The following is a 15,896-nucleotide window of genomic DNA, read 5'->3' on the forward strand; positions in this document are numbered from 1 at the left end:
ACCATGGCAAACATTTTATAAGGTCTATGCCAAGTTGCCGTTTATTCAGATGATATGCTAACAACGGGGAAGACAAATAAGGAGCACTTAGAGAACTTGGGGACAGTCCTTAGACATTTCCCCCAGGCAGGCATCCACGTTAGAAGGAAAAAATTGTGTTCCATGGACCCCAAGTGACCTACTTTGGTTACACATTTGACAAGACCCAGTTACATCTGTAGGAAGGTAAGGCGCGGGTGATCAAGGGAGCCCCAGCTTCCACATCTGTGCTGCAGCTTAGGTCTTTCCTTGGGCAGATGAATATTACAGAAAGTTCATACATAACCTGGCCTGCACCTTTGCATCAACTCTTAAAAAAGGGTCAGCCTTGGAAATAGAGATTACAAGTAGGCATGCAGGCGAAGACGGCGGAAAAACTGCTCTGTGTCCGACCGTGACTGGTATTCGTTGATGTGTGTGGGCCTCCTGCACTGCCACAATGATGCCACCCGAAGGTTGCAGGAACAGCAACTCATATTCCGCCTGGGAACCCTGCAGCCATATGGTATCAATGTGGACTTCACCAGTTTCAAAATCTCCCCTTCCCCCACTGCATCCCTAAACCAGCCCAGTTCATCCCCTCCCCCCACTGCACCACACAACCAGCCCAGCTCTTCCCCCCCACCCACTGCATCCCAAAACCAGTCCAACCTGTCTCTGCCTCCCTAACCGGTTCTTCCTCTCACCCATCCCTTCCTCCCACCCCAAGCCGCACCCCCAGCTACCTACTAACCTCATCCCACCTCCTTGACCTGTCCGTCTTCCCTGGACTGACCTATCCCCTCCCTACCTCCCCACCCACACCTTCTCCACCTATCTTCTTTACTCTCCATCTTCGGTCCGCCTCCCCCTCTCTCCCTATTTATTCCAGTTCCCTCCCCCCATCCCCCTCTCTGATGAAGGGTCTAGGCCCGAAACGTCAGCTTTTGTGCTCCTGAGATGCTGCTTGGCCTGCTGTGTTCATCCAGCCTCACATTTTATTAGCCTTGGAAATAGTTGTGTAGACAAACCAATAGCCTTCAGGGAAGTGAAGAAACAGCTCCAATCTATCCCATTGTCTCAGTTCCTCTGTCTCCATCGCATAGTTTGGATGAGGCCAACTTCGACAAGGGAGCCTCCGAAATGTCCACCTTCTTCTTCAACCGAGGGTTCCCCAGCTCCGTTGTTGACAGGACCCTCAACCAGGTCCAACCATCTCCTCCACTTCGGCCCTCGCCCCTTCTCTTCCCTCCCACAACAGCGATAGAGTTTCCCTTGTCCTTACCTACCATCCCACCAGTATCCACATCTAGAAGATCATCAGACACCATTTCTACCACCTCCAGCAAGATGCCACCGCCAGACACATATTCCCCTCCCCTCCCTTGTCCTCCTTCCACAGGGACCGTTCCCTCCGGGATACCCTGGTCCATACTTCCTTCACACCCAACACCTCCTCACAGCCCTACGGCACCTTCCCCTGTAACCAGCGAAGGTGCAACACCTGCCATTTACTTCCTCCCTCCCCAGTATCCAAGGGCCCAAACATATCTTCCAGGTGAAGGATCAGCTTCACCCGCACATCTGCACAACAAAGTTGGGACAGCTTTGCATTGGTACCGGCCTGTGTTTGTAGTGACTTGACAGCTTTGGTATTGTGGGATACCTGGGCAAATTAATTCGTAACATTCTGGTCGAAACTGTCTAATTTGTTTAAGGAGGAAGAAGACAACGGTTTGTTATACACATAAATCATATTGATGAAACTGTGGGGGCACATTAAGCAAGTTTTCAGATGACACCAAGATTGGTAGATGATTATAGTGAAGAAGGCAGTTGTAAGTTAGAGGAAGATAGAGATGTGTTGGTCAGATAAACAGACCAGTGGCAGATGCTTTATAATCCTGATAAGTATGAGTTGATGCACTTTGGAAGAAGAAACAAGATGAGATAGTATTTAAGGAATGGTAGGACATTAGGTAGCTTAGAGGAATGGAGGGATCTTGGGATTATTACTCAGATCTCTGAAGTCAACAGAGCAAGTGAAAAGATTAGTTATGAAGTCATATGGTTCACCTGCTTTTATCAATCATGGCATAGCTTATAAGAGGAAGGAGGTAACGTTGGAGTTGTACAGAGTGTTGGTGAGGTCACAACTGCGGTACTGTGTGCAGTTCTGGTCACCTCACTACAGGAAGGATGTGATAGCACTAGAGGAGGTTCACCAGGATGTTGCCTGGGATGGAGAAATTAAGCTATAGTGAGTTATTAGATAGGCTTGGATTGTTTTCTTTAGACAGAGAAGACTGAGGGGAACATAATGGAGGCATATAAGATTATGAAGGGTATGGACAGAGTGAATAAAGAGCAGCTGTTCCCCTTAGTTGAGGGGCCAGTCATGAGACGGCATAACATTCAAGGCTTTGGGCCAAATGCTGGAAAATGGGATTACTGTAGGTAGGTCAGTGCAGACTCAAAGGGTCACAAGACCACAGGGCTGTCTGACTCTATGACTATGACCAAGAAGCAGAGTTTATCATGAGCAGAGTGTATGGGAAAGAATATGTAATGGTTAGTGCAAGAAGGGCATTACAATCGATACCACTCATGTGCTCACACAAATAAATGTAAATTCAGTGTCAGAATTTATTTATAAAGTCCCTTTTTCAGGTTCACAGGACAATGAGTCATCATGGTCCCTAAATAATGATTGAGTCCATGCCAACTCCCTACACAACATTCTGCTTAATCTGATTGCCAACTCCCTACACAACATTCCGCTTAATCCGATTGCCAACTCCCTACACAACATTCCGCTTAATCCGATTGCCAATGCCCTACACAACATTCCGCTTAATCCGATTGCCAACTCCATACACAACATTCCGCTTAATCCGATTGCCAACTCCCTACACAACATTCCACTTAATCCGATTGCCAACGCCCTACACAACATTCCGCTTAATCCGATTGCCAACTCCCTACACAACATTCCGCTTAATCCGATTGCCAATGCCCTACACAACATTCCGCTTAATCCGATTGCCAACTCCATACACAACATTCCGCTTAATCCGATTGCCAACTCCCTACACAACATTCCACTTAATCCGATTGCCAACGCCCTACACAACATTCCACTTAATCCGATTGCCAACTCCCTACACAACATTCCACTTAAGCCGATTGCCAACTCCCTACACAACATTCCGCTTAATACGATTGCTAACTCCATACACAACATTCCGCTTAATCCGATTGCCAACTCCCTACACAACATTCCACTTAATCCGATTGCCAACTCCCTACACAACATTCCACTTAATCCGATTGCCAACTCCCTACGCAACATTCCACTTAAGCCGATTGCCAACTCCCTACACAACATTCCACTTAATCCGATTGCCAACGCCCTACACAACATTCCGCTTAATCCGATTGCCAACGCCCTACACAACATTCCGCTTAATCCGATTGCCAACTCCCTACACAACATTCCACTTAATCCGATTGCCAACTCCCTACACAACATTCCACTTAAGCCGATTGCCAACTCCCTACACAACATTCCACTTAAACCGATTGCCAACTCCCTACACAACATTCCGCTTAATACGATTGCCAACTCCTTTCACAACATTCCGCTTAATCCAATTGCCAACTCCTTTCACAACATTCCACTTAAGCCGATTGCCAACTCCCTACACAACATTCCTCTTAATCCGATTGCCAACTCCCTACACAACATTCCACTCAGCCCTTTTCCACACTTTAGTCCCTTAAGGTTGTCATTTATTTCTCTTACGTGCTCATGCAGTTCTTTTTTGGAATGGCTGATCATTTCCATATCTTAAAGCAGTTCACTTTTAATTTTTTAAAAAAATTTAATCATTATTTTGAGACAGAAAAAGCAACCAACCTATACACACCAAAATTCCACAAATGAAAATTCCATTTCTTCATGGTGTTTGAGTTAGCAGTGTGGGCCAGGACATTGGGAGGAATATCTTTTAATAGTACACTAGGAGCCTGAACACCAACCTGAAGAGGAAGATGTTGAAACAGCAAAGCTCCCTCATGATGTAACTCGATGTTCCAAATTCTGTGCTAAAATCCTGGACTCAGGAACGAATTTACAACCTGCAAACTCAAAAGAAAACACCGAAGCAAAGCAATGTTTAAAATTATTACAAGTAATAGAATTTTCACTCTGTAATTAACTTGTTGATAAATTTTATTTCATTGGACAGATAACAGATTTATAATGTAGTTTTTACTATATTACAGTATTGAAACAAATAATACATATTGGACTGTAGTCCTGTACTCTCAGAGCAAGAAAATCACACACACTAATTCACACAAAGCAAATAGCAAATACATGATTTAATTGATTCTGTCAGAACTCATCTCCGAGACATGTTCCTCTTCCAAAACACTTTGGAAAGAGGAAGGAACCACAAGCAGCAAATTTCAACACTGACAAACCATCCCTCACAATTTGGAATTGAAATGTAATATTTCTTTGAGATTGAAACCACTGATTAAAATTTAAAGCACACAAGCCTGCCTGTTTTGACTTCACTTTAGAGTCAGTGGCACTTGGCTGAGTGACATGAGAACAGATCGCATCCGTGACACATCTTTGGACACTTTACTGGTCTTGACGTTCAAATCACACAGGTGTAAGACATGCTCCCACTCAGAGCTCACAACACCCTCTTGACCTTCGCTCATATCTGGGTCTTCAGCTGACCTGGAGCATGAAGAAAATAACAATTTTACTTGAGTATTTTGGAAAAGGTACATTTTGTCAAGCTTTTCATCTTGTACTAATCAGGACAATTCACAAGAATACAAAATCCAGGGAATAATCATATTTACACTGAAGAGGGGAGAATGCTGACTGGTTGGCAAGTGGACTCTGATTGGTGAAAGCAAAAAATCACTTCTGATTGACAGTAAACTGCCAGGCTTTGTTCAAATTTTAAACTAGGCAGGTTGATTTTGATTGGTCAAGGCAGTGCCCTAAGAAATGAACCAGTGAATGGCTGGCACCTTTTTTGCTGGGTCCTTTTTTTGTTGAAGTTATTCCTGTTTCATCTGGTTTTAAGCAATACCTTAGATTACTGCATTGAAATGAAATCTGGAATATTTGTTAAGACTATACAAAGGACCTCAAAACAGCTGACATCTGTCCTGCTCTTTATGTTCTTAACATAACTGAATTCTTGAAAGAAGTAACAAGAAAAGGAGATAAAGGTGAAACAGCAAAATGTAACATAACAACATGGGAATGGATTCTGTTGGTCCAGTTTTTCTCTTCTTGCACTGTAGGTTTAACCTGTCATTCAGTGGGTGACAATCTACAGGAATCCTTCAAAGGGTATTGAGCAGCAAGTCCAGGATACCTGTCCTTCCAGGCTTCCTGCCTGGAAATGTGCTCACATTACTCCCTGTAAATACTGGAGCTAACAAAATGATTCTGTTCTGAAAAAGGATCACTGGACTTAAAATGTTAACTTTGCTTTCTCTCCACAGATGTTGCCAGACCGGCTGAGTTTCTCCAGCAATTTCTATTTTTGTTTCAGATATCCAGCATCTACAGTTCTTTATTTTATTAACATCATAAAGGAACTGCATGACAAAGGATAATGGAAAAGGACGGGCAAACACTATTTGGATGAGCCCAGCTGAAGGGCCAAAATGGGCCAGTTACCTCCCTCTGAGTTGTAAATCTTACAATCAAGTCCCTGAAAATTTTCATGTTGTTTCTGCAAATTATTTATTACAAAAAGCAAAATATGGATGCTGGAAAACTACAATTAATAACACAAAATGCTGGAAATACTCAGCAAGTCACGCATTATTTGTGGTAGAAAAAACAGAGTTAATGTTTCAGAGTGATAAGCTTTCATCAGAATTAGTTGTGATATTAGAGATCACCACCTGAAATGGTAAATCTGTAAACATTGGTCTGTATAGTGTACTTAGTGTGCTGCAGACCAAACAGCAGAAAAACCTTTCATGCTGTTCAGCAGACTGCAGCAGAGCACAACTTCATTTTAATATTTCTGACAGAATTCAGTTACATGCAGGAACACTAACAAAACCTACACAGTCAGGCATTATGTCCCGTGCTACCTTGCAAGGCAGAAACACAGCTTACAGGCAGTCCCATGTGACTAGAAGGTGGGTTCTGTATTCTGTTTAAGGATCCAACTGGCTGAGAAACTTGCATCATCTGGTAGCTGACCACTAGACGGTTTGTATCAAGGAAGAGTTAAGAATAATTCACTTAACTGTTGTAGGTTGTAGCAGTGTTGCTTTATATTTGTGCTTCACAGCAAATTGGGAAGGGAAAAGAAGGAAAGAAGAGTTACATATTTGTATGTTGGAATTTATTTCAGCTAAAACTTAAGGAACGTATTAGGTTTAATAGTAGATACAAATGTAGAAGCTGCTACAGTGTAACATAACTGATTCACTGTCCTGACTTTAGCCTGATTTATACCAGCACAGAATTAAATCCTATTCCAACTTCTTCATCATTATACTTAAAATATTTACAGCAAAAATTGAGCTAACTAAAGCAGTTTAGATTTAAGCAATAACAGTGTATCTCAGACATCTCCACTGTCACAATACCAAAAGAACCCCTATAGTTCTATGTTCTATGTTTAAAAGTAAATTACATACTGGAAACCTGAAACTGAAAACAAAATACATGCATTCAGCTGCATCTATGGAGAAAGAACAAAGTTACAGACAGAATGTTTCAGGTGGGAATGGGGAATTTTTGTGAGTTGCATTTCTGCACAGTTTCCCATCACGGGAGAATTTATTGCAGGGATATTGTCATGGGAACTGACAGCCCTGCTTTGTGGGCTTGGGCAGATAATTAATTTGTTTTAGGAGTCACCAGAACCTGCTGGTAAATTTCACACTGAGGCTCGAGCCACGGGGACAACTTGTAGGTGTGACATTCTCATCCCAGCAGGTCAATGACTGGAGCTTTGAGAAGATTTTCTGGTACTTCCTCTTATCTAACATCAAGAAGCCATCATCAGAAAGCAGCCAGGGGCTTGGGTGGCGAGCTGGAGGGGGGACATTGGAGCTTCCTTAACACCCTGACTGGGGTGGGTGAGCAACAGCCAGAAGTAATCCTTGGGGGATAGTGGGGAGGGGGGATCAGAAGGTCTCTGACAGGATGAAGGGCAGGAATGGCTAAATGGAAATGGAATTAAATGGAAAAAAAAACACAAATAAGAGGTCTAATGAAATGCCATTATTCCAATGCTAAATATTTCTGACTTTTATTTCTTTTTATTAAAGCATTAGATTTTACCCATTGCAATATTAGGACAGTTACATGTTAGAGAATGCGACTGTCATGAATAAGGGATTTGGATGATATCCTAAAGCCAGACAGAAATTTAAGGTGTAATAAGCTCATTTTATCAGTCCATAGGGCCTTTAGAGACCCTATTTACTTATGTGAATTTGTTTATGATATGTGGGCATTGCTAGCTGAGCCAGCGTTTTCCTGGTTGCCGGAGATAATGGAAACTGCAGATGCTGGAGAATCCGAGATAACAAAGTGTGGAGCTGGATGAACACAGCAGGTCAAGCAGCATCTTGGGAGCACAAAAGCTGACGTTTCAGGCCTAGACCCTTCATCAGAAAAGCTTTTCTAATGAAGGGTCTAGGTCCGAAACGTCAGCTTTTGTGCTCCCAAGATGCTGCTTGACCTGCTGTGTTCATCCAGCTCCACACTTTGTTATCTCTTTTCCTGGTTGCCATTGAGAAGTGGTGGTTAGTTGCCTTCGTGAACCACTGTAATCCATGTGCTGCAGGTTGAGCCACAATGCTCTTAGGAAGGAAACTTGGGTGAATTTTGAAATTTTACAATATGTATTCAGTAAAATGCAGTGACTAACATTTAATTCTATAATGTTTTTAAACAAAATAAAAAGAATACTTTAAACGATAAACTTGCAATTATATAACTCAAACCCATAAACTTGAACTCAGGGTCAAGAGTTCTACCACTGAGCCAAAAATACTATCCTTTGTTTGGTCTTACATGGTATATCTTGTGATTTAGTTGACATAACCAAAAATTAACCTGACCACACTACTCCCTAGTTATTGAGCACCTTAAAATGATGTAATACAGTAGAATGTCGCAGAAAGTCATCAAAGTAAAAGCAAATAAATTTTACAATGAATTGTTTAGGAGGTAGAAATAGAAAGAGGGAAATATTAAGAAGGGAAACATACACATAGCCAATCACATCAGCGAAGGGTTGCTTGTAGAAAGCCTCATCCAGAATCCTAGAATCGAAAGGTTGGTGGTGTATTCCACAGAGAGCAGCATTAGAGAGAAATCAAATGGTAAGATAAAAGTGAGACATCACACAAACAAACAGAAGAAACATAGGGTTACTTGTATAGACCTGAAATTCCTGGAAACTGGACAAATAATCAGGTGGGAATGCCATGATCTAGTTGCCGCTAGTTGAAACAGAATTGAGGTGGGGGATTCCTAACGCTATTAGGTTTCCATGACATAACATTTAAAAGGTATATGGATGGGTATTTGAATAGGAAACATTTGAGTGATATGGGCCAAATGCTTGCAAATGGGACTAGGTCACATTGAAAAATTTGGTCACAGTGGACGAGTTGGGTCAAAGGGTCTGTTTCTGTGCTGTACCTCTCTGAGCCTGTATCATGTCCTGCATGGATCTGCGTCCCTGAGTTTCCCCCAACAGCCTACACAGCAATAGCTTACATGGAAGGATGATTTACTAAAACAGCAGAACATTTACCGAGGAATCTCATATTTTAAATTTAGAGACATCACAGTTTGTTAACTTTGGGGGAAAATGTGTCAAATTATAGAGAAGATGATAAAAGAGAGTAGGAGCTTCAGTAGTGGAGAATTCCCTGAACATCATTTAGCAAATAGAAGCCTGTCCTTCTGAAACCAAAATAAACAAACAGAAAAAAATAGAAAAAAAAACTGGCTGGAAACAGTGAATTGTATGCAAAGACTCTCAATTATTCTAAGTAAAAAACAGAATAAAGAAGAAAACTGACAGCATTTCATGACTCTGCTTTTCCATAGATACTCCTTGGTTCTCAGGCAGGGCACTGCATGGACCAGTTAGATATAGCTGAGATCACTCAGAGGGGTGATAAACTACTGCCAACACTGGGGGTGTGATCTTGCAGGGTGAGTAATCAGTAGCAATGCCAAGCTAAACTCTAAGGCTGATGTAATGAGGGGGCACATAGACAAATGTCAACCAAATCGAAATTGTAAACTTTTGAAAATTTGGCTTAAATATATTGTGTATTTAGGAAAAATCTGATTCACAAGGAAATGATTCAACTATTAATAAAGGTCAGCAGACATTACAAAAAAAATCACACGATATGAGCATTGTAGGCTAGGCCAGCATTTATTGCCCATCTCTAATTGCCCTGGGGCTGGTGATGGTGGTGAGGATATCTTCTTGATGCACTGCTTTAATACGATTCCCATCCTGATAAACTAGGCAAAGAACTGACCAAACAAATCAAATTAGGGAAGTGAGAAACTGCAACCATGAATGCTTAAAGGGAAACGTAATGGGATATTAAAACTTAAACTACATATATTACAATAGGTCACTATTCAAGGATTACACACAGTTCTGGTGATCACACAGGGTGTACAGGAGCCTTCACAGGAGATTTACCAGAATGATTCCAGGGATGGAAAATTTTAGCCACAAGGTTCAGGTGGAGAAATTTGGGTTGTTTTCGTTTGTGCAAAGAAATCATAAATGTGACAGCACTGAAAAAAGACCAGTTGAACCTGCTCCATTGAAAAATAAACAGCTAATTGTGCTAATCCAGTCTTCCAACAGTTGGCATCTAGCTTTCTATGCCTTTGGATTGCAAGTGTACATCTAAATACTTCTTAAATGTTACAAGAGTGTCTGCCTCTTCCCTCCTTACACACTGTAAGATGTAGATTCCCACCACTCGTGGGTGAACACATTTTTCCTTACGTCCCCTCTAAACCTCCTGTCTCTTCCTAGAGAAATGCTTGAGCTGGAGTTCAAATAAAAATTGTTGAAGTCACATGAGTAGATTTATGATTAGAAAGAATATTAATGAATATAAACCAAGGCAGTAAATAGAGCTAAGATACAGATCAGATCAAACTGAATGACAGAACAAGTTTGAAGGTTTGAATGGCCTCCTTCCGGTATTATGTTCCTCACTGAACTATTTATTTGTTCTTTTAAACTGATGTTCAGAACACAATTTCTTTTTAAGATTGAATAAAATCTTTCCATAAAAACGAAAAGTAAATTGGTGAGATATTAAGAGAGGACAGTGTACCACTCCTTTTCAGAGGGTTTACGGCATGATACATGACAATATTGAGCTCTTGGCAACACACCTGTTGTTAGATTTCATTTCTTCGAGATGCTCTGCTTGTTGAATGTACCAATCTTCCAAATCTTTCTTTGCTTTCTCTCTCCATTCCAGTTCTGCTTCACGAGAGTTGGCATCTAAGAAGTTCAAAGGTAAAAATGATTCCTTTCTCTAGAGTTTATTGGAATTAGGTTTCCATTATTCTTGCAGGGGTTATTACATAGACAGGACTAAATGTGATTGCATCAAAGATGAGATTGTGATGTATAATTAATCCATATCCATTGATTGTGGCACAGGGGGAACGTGAACTTGCTGCTTACTCGTTTCAAGTGTGTCAGCATCCAATCAATACTAATGACACTGTTGACTGCCTATATACATTGGCCGGGGGCAATCACATTGGTAGTCAGTTCCACCCCAAACTAGTCTACATCTCTTGAAAGGTGGTATGCTGCATTTGTGCGAGAATGACTTATAACCAGGGAAACACTGATGGAAGTGTTTCATGGGAGATAGCAAACACCAACGTTTTTGGACATTGCATGGGAGGCATTGGTGAAAGGGCATTAAGAAGGGGAGATCTAAGTTTCAATACCTGAGAGAAGGATGGTGATAACTACTGCATCATGGACTGAAGCTTTTGTCCTGTTACTGAAATCATTGATGTTCAGAACCTAGTTTCAGAATGTTTGGAAGAATTCTCTGGAACTCCCCACTTTTACATTCTTTTCCAAAGACCAACATTCCTTTTTGACTTCCTGATCACATGCTGTAGCAGCATACTAACATTTTCTGATTAATGCACCAGAACACCTAGATCCCTCTGCACCCACCGCGTTTTCCTATTCCTCTCCATTTAAATTGTACACTGCTTTCCTATTTGTTTTTCTGCCAAAATGGACCAGTTCACATTTTCCCCAATCATCTCAATAATGTCCTTCAGGGAAGGAAATCTACCATCCTCACCTGGGGTCTAGCCTACATGTGACTCTATACCCACAGCAATATGGTTGACTCTCAACTGCCCTCTGAAATAGCCAAGCAAGCCACTCAGTTGCATCGATTCCAACAAAGTTTCAACAAAGAAATGAAACCGGATGAACCACCTGGCAGAGATAATGGGAACTGCAGATGCTGGAGATTCCAAGATAATAAAATGTGAGGCTGGATGAACACAGCAGGCCAAGCAGCATCTCAGGAGCACAAAAGCTGACGTTTCGGGCCTAGACCCTTCATCAGACCACCTGGCATCTAGGCACCAAAAAGCAGAACAACCTCCATTGTTTTGTGCAGCACCATCACCATACTAAATGGGACAGCCTTCAAACAGATCTAGCAACTCACGACTGGGCATCCATGAGGTGCTGTGGGCCATTAACAGCAGCAGGTTTAGACTCCAACACAATCTGTAACCTCATGGTCCGGCATATCCCCCATTCGACAATTATCATCAAGCCAGGGAATTAGCCATGGTTCAATGGAGAGTGCAGGAGGTCATTACAGAAGCAGCATCAGGCATACTTATAAATGAGGTGTCAACTTGGTGAAGTTCCCAAACAAGATTACTTGTGTGCCAAACAGCTTAAGCAGCAAGTGATAGAGTCATACAGGCATACAGCACAGAAACTGTCCAACTTGTCCATGCCGAACAGATATCCTAAATTAATCTAGTCCCATTAGCCAGCGTTTGGCCCATATCCCTCTAAACCCTTCCTATTTATGTATTCATCCAGATACCTTTTAAATGTTATCATTGTACCAGTCTCAAGCAATCCCACAGCCAATGGATCAGATCTAATCTCTGCAGTCCTACAACATCCAGACATAAATGGTGGTGGACAATTAAACAACTCACTGGAGGATGAGACAGTAGGAACTGCTGATTCTGGAGAATCTGACATAACAAGGTATAGAGATAGCTGAAGCATTCGCAACAATCTTCAGCTAGAAGTGCCGAGTAGGTGATCCATCTCAGCCACATCCAGGGGTCCCCAGCATTACAGATACCAATTCAGCCAATTCGCTTCATTCCATGTGATATTAAGAAAAGGTGAGAGGCACTAGATCTGGTAAAGGCTATGGGCCCTGTCAATATTCCAGCAATAGTACTAAAGTCTTGTGCTCCAGAACTTGCTGCTCCCCTAGCCAAGCTGTTCCAAAACAATTATAATACTGGCGTCTACCTGACAATGTAGAAAATTGCCCAGATAAGTCCTGCACATAAAAAACAAGACAAATCCAACCAAGCAACTATTGCCCCATCAGTTTACTCTCGATCATCAGTAAAGTGATGGAAAGTGTCAGTAACAACGCTATCAAGCAGCACCTGCTCAGCAATAGCCTGCTCAGTGACGCCCAATTTGGGTTCTGCCAGGGCAGCTCAGCTCCTGGTCTCATTACAGCCTTGGTTCAAACATGGACTAAAGAGCTGAATTCCAGAGGTGAGGTGAGAGTGACAGCCCTCGATATCAAGGCTGCATTCGACTGAGTGTGGCATCACAGAGCCCTGGCAAACCTGTAATCAATGGGTATTGGGGACAAACTCTCTGATGGTTAGAGTCACATGTGGCTCTTAGGAAGATGGTTATGGTTGTTGGAGGTCAGTCATCTCAGCTCCAGGACATCTCTGCAGGTATTCCTCAGGGTAGTGTCTTAGGCCCAACCATCTTCAGCTGCTTCATCAGTGACCTTCCCCCCATCACAAGGTCAGAAGTGGGGATGTTCGCCGATGATTGCTTAATGTTCAACACCATTTGTAACTCCTCAGGTACTGAAGTGGTCCATGTTCAAATGCAACAAGATCTGGACAATATCCAGGCTTGGGGTGACAAGTAGCAAGTAACATTCATGCCACAGAAATGCCAAGCTATGACCATCACTAATAAGAGACAGTCTAACTATTGCCCACTGACATTCAATAGTGTTACCATCACTGAATCCCCCACTATCAACATCCTTAAGGTTACCATTGATCAAAAACTCAACTAGGCTCACACAGTGGCTATAAGGTCAGTTCAGAAGCTACGAATACTGTGGCATGTAACTCGTCTCCCGATCCCAAAGACTGTCCACCATCTACAAGGCACAAGTCAGGAGTGTGATGGAGTACTTCCCACTTGCCTGGATGGGTGCAGCCCTAACAACACTCAAGAAGCTTGACACCATCCAGGACAAAACAGCCACTTGATTGGCATCACATTAAAAAATTCCCTCCACCACCAACCCTCAGTAGCTGCAGTGTGTACTATCTACAAGATGCACTGCAGAAATTCACCAAAGATCCTCAGACAGCACCTTCCAAACCCACAACCTCTTCCAGCTCGAAGGATAAGGGCAGAACCATGGACATGAGAACACCACCACCTTCAAGTTCTCTTCCGAGCCACTCACCAGCCTGGCTTGGAAATATATGGCTGTACCTTCACTGTTGCTGGGTCAAAGTCAGAAATCACATGATTTCTGTGATTATATTTATTTATTTGATTTATTTGAAAACACAAGCTTTTGAAGCCTTGCTCCTTGCTCAGGTGTATGAGTGAGGCTCCAAAAGTTTGTGATTTCAAATAAACCTGTTGGACTATAGCCTGGTGTTGTGTGATTTCTGACCCTGTCCACCCCAATCCAACACTGGCACCTCCACATCATGGCTGGGTCAAAATCCTGGAATTCTCTCCCTAAGAGCATTGTGGGTCAACCCACAATACATGGACTGCAACAATTTAAGAAGGCAGCTCACTACCACCTTCTGAAGGGCAACTAACGGTAGGAAATAAATGCAGGCCAGACAGCCAGCAATGCCCCAATATCATGAGTGAATAAAATAAACTTCCTACCTGTCTTGATGCCATTGGCCAACATAGCTACCAATACATTCAATCTTTTCATCCAAATCAATGATATGCACTGTAAATACCTGAGGCCCAGTGCTGATCCCTATGGCACTTCACTAGTTACAGCTTGCCGACATAAAAAGACTCTTTTATTCTTATTTGTTGCTTTCTATTGGCTAAAAAATATTTTAACTTTGATAACATGATAGCTCCTGAATCATGAGCTCTAATCTTGAGCAGTAACCTCTAATTTGCATAGTAAAGGCTTATCAAAAGCCTTTTGGAAATCCAAGTATGCCACATAATAATAATTTCACACATCTCTATTTTAAATTTCATCTGTCATGTGTCTGCCCATTTTATTATTTTAACTTGAAAGTAATTTACCAGTTTTTGATCGCTTACCCAACTCCGCTAGATGCTTTATTTGTTCTTCTCTCCATTTGCGTATACTGTCCGGCTCCTGGTGCAGTTTATCAGCTTGTGAAATAGCTGAATATGCATCAGCACCATTCTCCTGTTGAAACAGGAATTTTAAAAACATGCATTCATTGTTCTCAATATTAATTACGTTAATGAACAAGTGCCATGGAAGATTCTGAATGGCTGAGCAATTCCTGAGTGGCCCAGCACTCCTGGTAAAGATACTAATAGAAGTGGGACTCAAAAATTTTTCTAATGTTGACTGGTGTGATGCAGTCCCTTGCAAAATTAAAGATTGTAATTCTAAAATTGTACATTTGATAGTCCTGAAAATAGGCACAGCGATCACAATGTTTGATTACACAAGCCTTGGCCACTTCTTGGAGTGGCCAACATGATTTCTGTGTGTAGCGAGAGCTATGTGCGTTGTTGATTGATTGAATGTATAAGATTTGTGAGAACCGTATAAAGCCAGGCTGCAATCCAGAAGGTACACTGTGGCTGAAGCATATGCTGGAAATCCTGGGTCACGTGAATCCACAAATCTGTCCCAAAATCCACAAATCTGCCTGCCTTGGTCGACCCATCGTCTCAGCCTGCTCCTGCCCCACTGAACTCATCTCCACCTATCTGGACTCCATTTTCTCCCTTTTGGTCCAGGAACTCCCTACCTACGTCTGTGACACCACCCACGCCCTCCACCTCCTCCGGGACTTCCTATTCCCTGGCCCCCAACACCTCATTTTCACCATGGACGTCCAGTCCCTATACACTTGCATTCCGCATGCAGATGGCCTCAAGGCCCTCCGCTTCTTCCTGTCCCGCAGGCCCAACCAGTCCCCCTCCACCGACACCCTCATCTGCCTCGCCGACCTCGTCCTCACCCTCAATAACTTCTGTTTCGATTCCTCCCACTTCCTACAGACTAAGGGGGTGGCCATGGGCACCCACATGGGCCCCAGCAATGCCTGCCTCTTTGTAGGTTATGTGGAACAGTCCCTCTTCCGCACCTACACAGGCCCCAAACCCCACCTCTTCCTCCGTTACATTGATGACTGTATCGGCGCCGCCTCTTGCTCCCCAGAGGAGCTCGAACAGTTCATCCACTTCACCAACACCTTCCACCCCAACCTTCAGTTCACCAGGGCCATCTCCAGCACATCCCTCACCTTCCTGGATCACTCA

At 42.6% G+C, this 15,896-nt stretch overlaps 1 protein-coding gene across 1 annotated transcript in view; it reads right to left on the reverse strand.

The window, feature by feature from the left end:
- Positions 1–4,234: 4,234 nt before the first annotated feature.
- Positions 4,235–15,896, reverse strand: part of LOC125457050 (clathrin light chain A-like) — a 44,405-nt gene continuing 32,743 nt past the window's right edge. Inside the window, exons 4-8 of the mRNA XM_048540876.2 lie at positions 14,694–14,805; positions 10,481–10,592; positions 8,302–8,355; positions 6,322–6,357; positions 4,235–4,774 (exon numbers count right to left, since the gene is read on the reverse strand). Of these exons, the coding sequence (XP_048396833.1) occupies positions 4,600–4,774; positions 6,322–6,357; positions 8,302–8,355; positions 10,481–10,592; positions 14,694–14,805 (489 nt within the window). The 3' untranslated portion in view covers positions 4,235–4,599. The remainder of the gene's footprint in view (positions 4,775–6,321; positions 6,358–8,301; positions 8,356–10,480; positions 10,593–14,693; positions 14,806–15,896) is intronic.

The sequence above is a fragment of the Stegostoma tigrinum genome, chromosome 1, assembly GCF_030684315.1.
Source record: "Stegostoma tigrinum isolate sSteTig4 chromosome 1, sSteTig4.hap1, whole genome shotgun sequence".
Classification (NCBI taxonomy): domain Eukaryota; kingdom Metazoa; phylum Chordata; class Chondrichthyes; order Orectolobiformes; family Stegostomatidae; genus Stegostoma; species Stegostoma tigrinum.